Raw genomic sequence first — 2,228 nt, forward strand, 5'->3', positions numbered from 1 at the left:
AGTCCCTAGTCTAAGAGCCACAGGCAAAGAGCCCTTTAGCTCGTGCCTCTGGCAAGGTGCTTCCTTAAATAGAGGCCTCCCCCAGCAGAGGTCAGGCAGCAGCTATTCAAATTCAAATTCACCCAGGCACTCAATCACAGGCAAAACAATGCCCCTTCCACTTCCTCTCAATTACAGGCAATCCCAGTCAAACAATGCCCGTTCCTCTCCCACACTCAATCAGCCAGGACTCTGCAAGAACTCTAAGTGCTTCCACACACTGCTAAACACAGTTTTCCCACAAAATATCCTTAGCAGAATTCTATCAGCTGAAAGCAAGTAAAAGAAACCCACTCACCTCTCTCACAGCTCTCTCTCCTGCTCCTGCTCAGAGCTCAGCTCCTCCTCCTCCTCCTCTTCCTCCTCCTCCTCCTCCTCTTCTTCTTTCCTCCTCCTCCTCTTCTTCTTCTTCTTCCTCCTCCTCCTCCTCCTCCTCTTCTTCCTCCTCCTCCTCCCACTGAGGCCCCTCTCCTCCCCCTAACCCCACTCCACCTAGTGCCCCCCCCCAAATCTCTAGGAATTTCTCGACCCGGAGTTGGCAAAGCAGACGCAGGGCAGGCCCAGGAGGGGAAGGCCAATCACTTCCTTATTGTGCCAGCGCAAGCTGTTCTTTGGGTGGCTGGGCCAGAGAACTAGTCCTGCTCTCAGAACAAAGCTCTTCTGTGGTGGCCGTTTTTGAGCTGAGGAGAGTGACTGTGGTGCGAGAACACATGCTCATGTCTGTCTCTCTCCCCCACCCGCTTCAGGTCTCATGGCGTCCGTCATCGAACACTCCCTCCTGGTTCTTTCCAGTCTCCTGGTCGCCGGCGGTTACAGTTTCCCTAGCCTCCACGCCGAGTCTCCGCTTCTTGCCGCCGGACGGTGGGAGTGGAAGATGGCGGGAGAGGCCAGCCACGACTCCACTCCATTACCGCGGAGAAAGAGGGACGTTGTGCCTTCCACCGAAAGCTCTCTGAAAGCCATTACTTTGCTAGACGATGAAACTGATCGCCCTTCCGTGGAGCCCACAACTGAACTGCTGGACGAAAACGTGACCTCTCAGACGGGGCTGGCTGGAAACAGCTCTTCCGCCAAGGCCACGGCAACGTCCCGCTCCCTCGCAGAGACGTCCACGGAGGCTGCCGTCGTCCGCCTTAGCACCGTGAGGGACAAAGGGCCGCTTCGTGGTCAAATGACCACCACCACCGGCCTCAGCGAAGACTTCACTGAGACCGAAGGCGCTGAAGGGGGCCGCCGTCCTTCTCACGCCACCGATACCACACGGCCCCGCGCCTCCACGGCACCGTCTCAGGCTTTTGTGGCCACCTCAGCGACTCCTGTCGCAACCTCGGGGCCTGCCTCAAAGTCCGGCGTGAAAGCAGTCGGAGGCGCCAACTCTTCTCTCTCGCCCCCCACGGCCAGTTCCAAGCCATCCTCCACTGCCCGGGCGAGACCTCCCACCAGGGAGGCCCCCCCAGGGCCCGACAAGATGGTGGGGCAGTGCCTGCTGGCCATTTCCCTCCTGGCCCTCGTGGCCGCCATCTTCATCATTGCCACCTTTGTCCTCATCGCCCTGCTCTTGCGGCAGAAACGGGCCTACAAGCTGCACCGGCACAACCACACGGAGATGGTGTGCATCTCCTCCCTGCTAGCCGCTGAAGAGGCGGAGGCCTCCGGAGGGAGGGCCCCCCGGGCCAAAAGGGTGAAGACGCTGGCCGAGAACGGGTCGGAGACGGACATGGACAATTTGACTCTGAACAGTTTCCTGCCCGACCATTAACCTGCTCAGCTGGGCTCCAGGGTCCGTCCCCCCTCCAGCCCACTCCATTTTTCTGTTTGCAGAACCTCCTCTCTGTGCTGAATGAAAAGTCCTCCCCGCTTGGAGTTCCAGCTCAAAGTGCCTCCAGGCCTAGGTTTGCCAACCTCCAGGTGGTCAAACAACAAATATATACACTGCAAAAACCTTATTTATAAGTTAAAGTGTTTTATACGTTCCATCTTATAAAGTGCATTGTGTTATTCATAATATTCTAAAACGCCCCTGAGAAAGACAGGAGCGCTCCGTCTATGATTGTCAGCTGCTTAATGGGCCTTTTGTAGGACCAGCAACAAACATCAATTTAAACTTCAGTGTAACCACAAAAGGAAATTTCCCCCTTTCAAGCAAGGAGAAGCGGGTGTACAATTCTAGGAACTCCCATTGGGGTTGA

General features: G+C 56.4%; 1 protein-coding gene across 1 annotated transcript; it reads left to right on the plus strand.

Annotated features, from left to right (window-relative positions):
- The first annotated feature begins 824 nt into the window (after positions 1 to 824).
- SELPLG (selectin P ligand) lies at positions 825 to 1,817 on the plus strand. Its single transcript, XM_015413259.1, has one exon. The coding sequence runs from the start codon at positions 914 to 916 to the stop codon at positions 1,796 to 1,798; it is 885 nt and encodes a 294-aa protein (XP_015268745.1). The 5' UTR covers positions 825 to 913; the 3' UTR covers positions 1,799 to 1,817.
- The last annotated feature ends 411 nt before the right edge of the window (positions 1,818 to 2,228 follow it).

This window comes from Gekko japonicus, unplaced genomic scaffold (assembly GCF_001447785.1).
Source record: "Gekko japonicus isolate JY-2015 unplaced genomic scaffold, Gekko_japonicus_V1.1 scaffold10, whole genome shotgun sequence".
Classification (NCBI taxonomy): domain Eukaryota; kingdom Metazoa; phylum Chordata; class Lepidosauria; order Squamata; family Gekkonidae; genus Gekko; species Gekko japonicus.

Excerpts from the sequence above, each read along its gene's own strand:
- SELPLG (XM_015413259.1), top strand. The coding sequence starts at position 914 with ATGGCGGGAGAGGCCAGCCACGACTCCACTCCATTACCGCGGAGAAAG.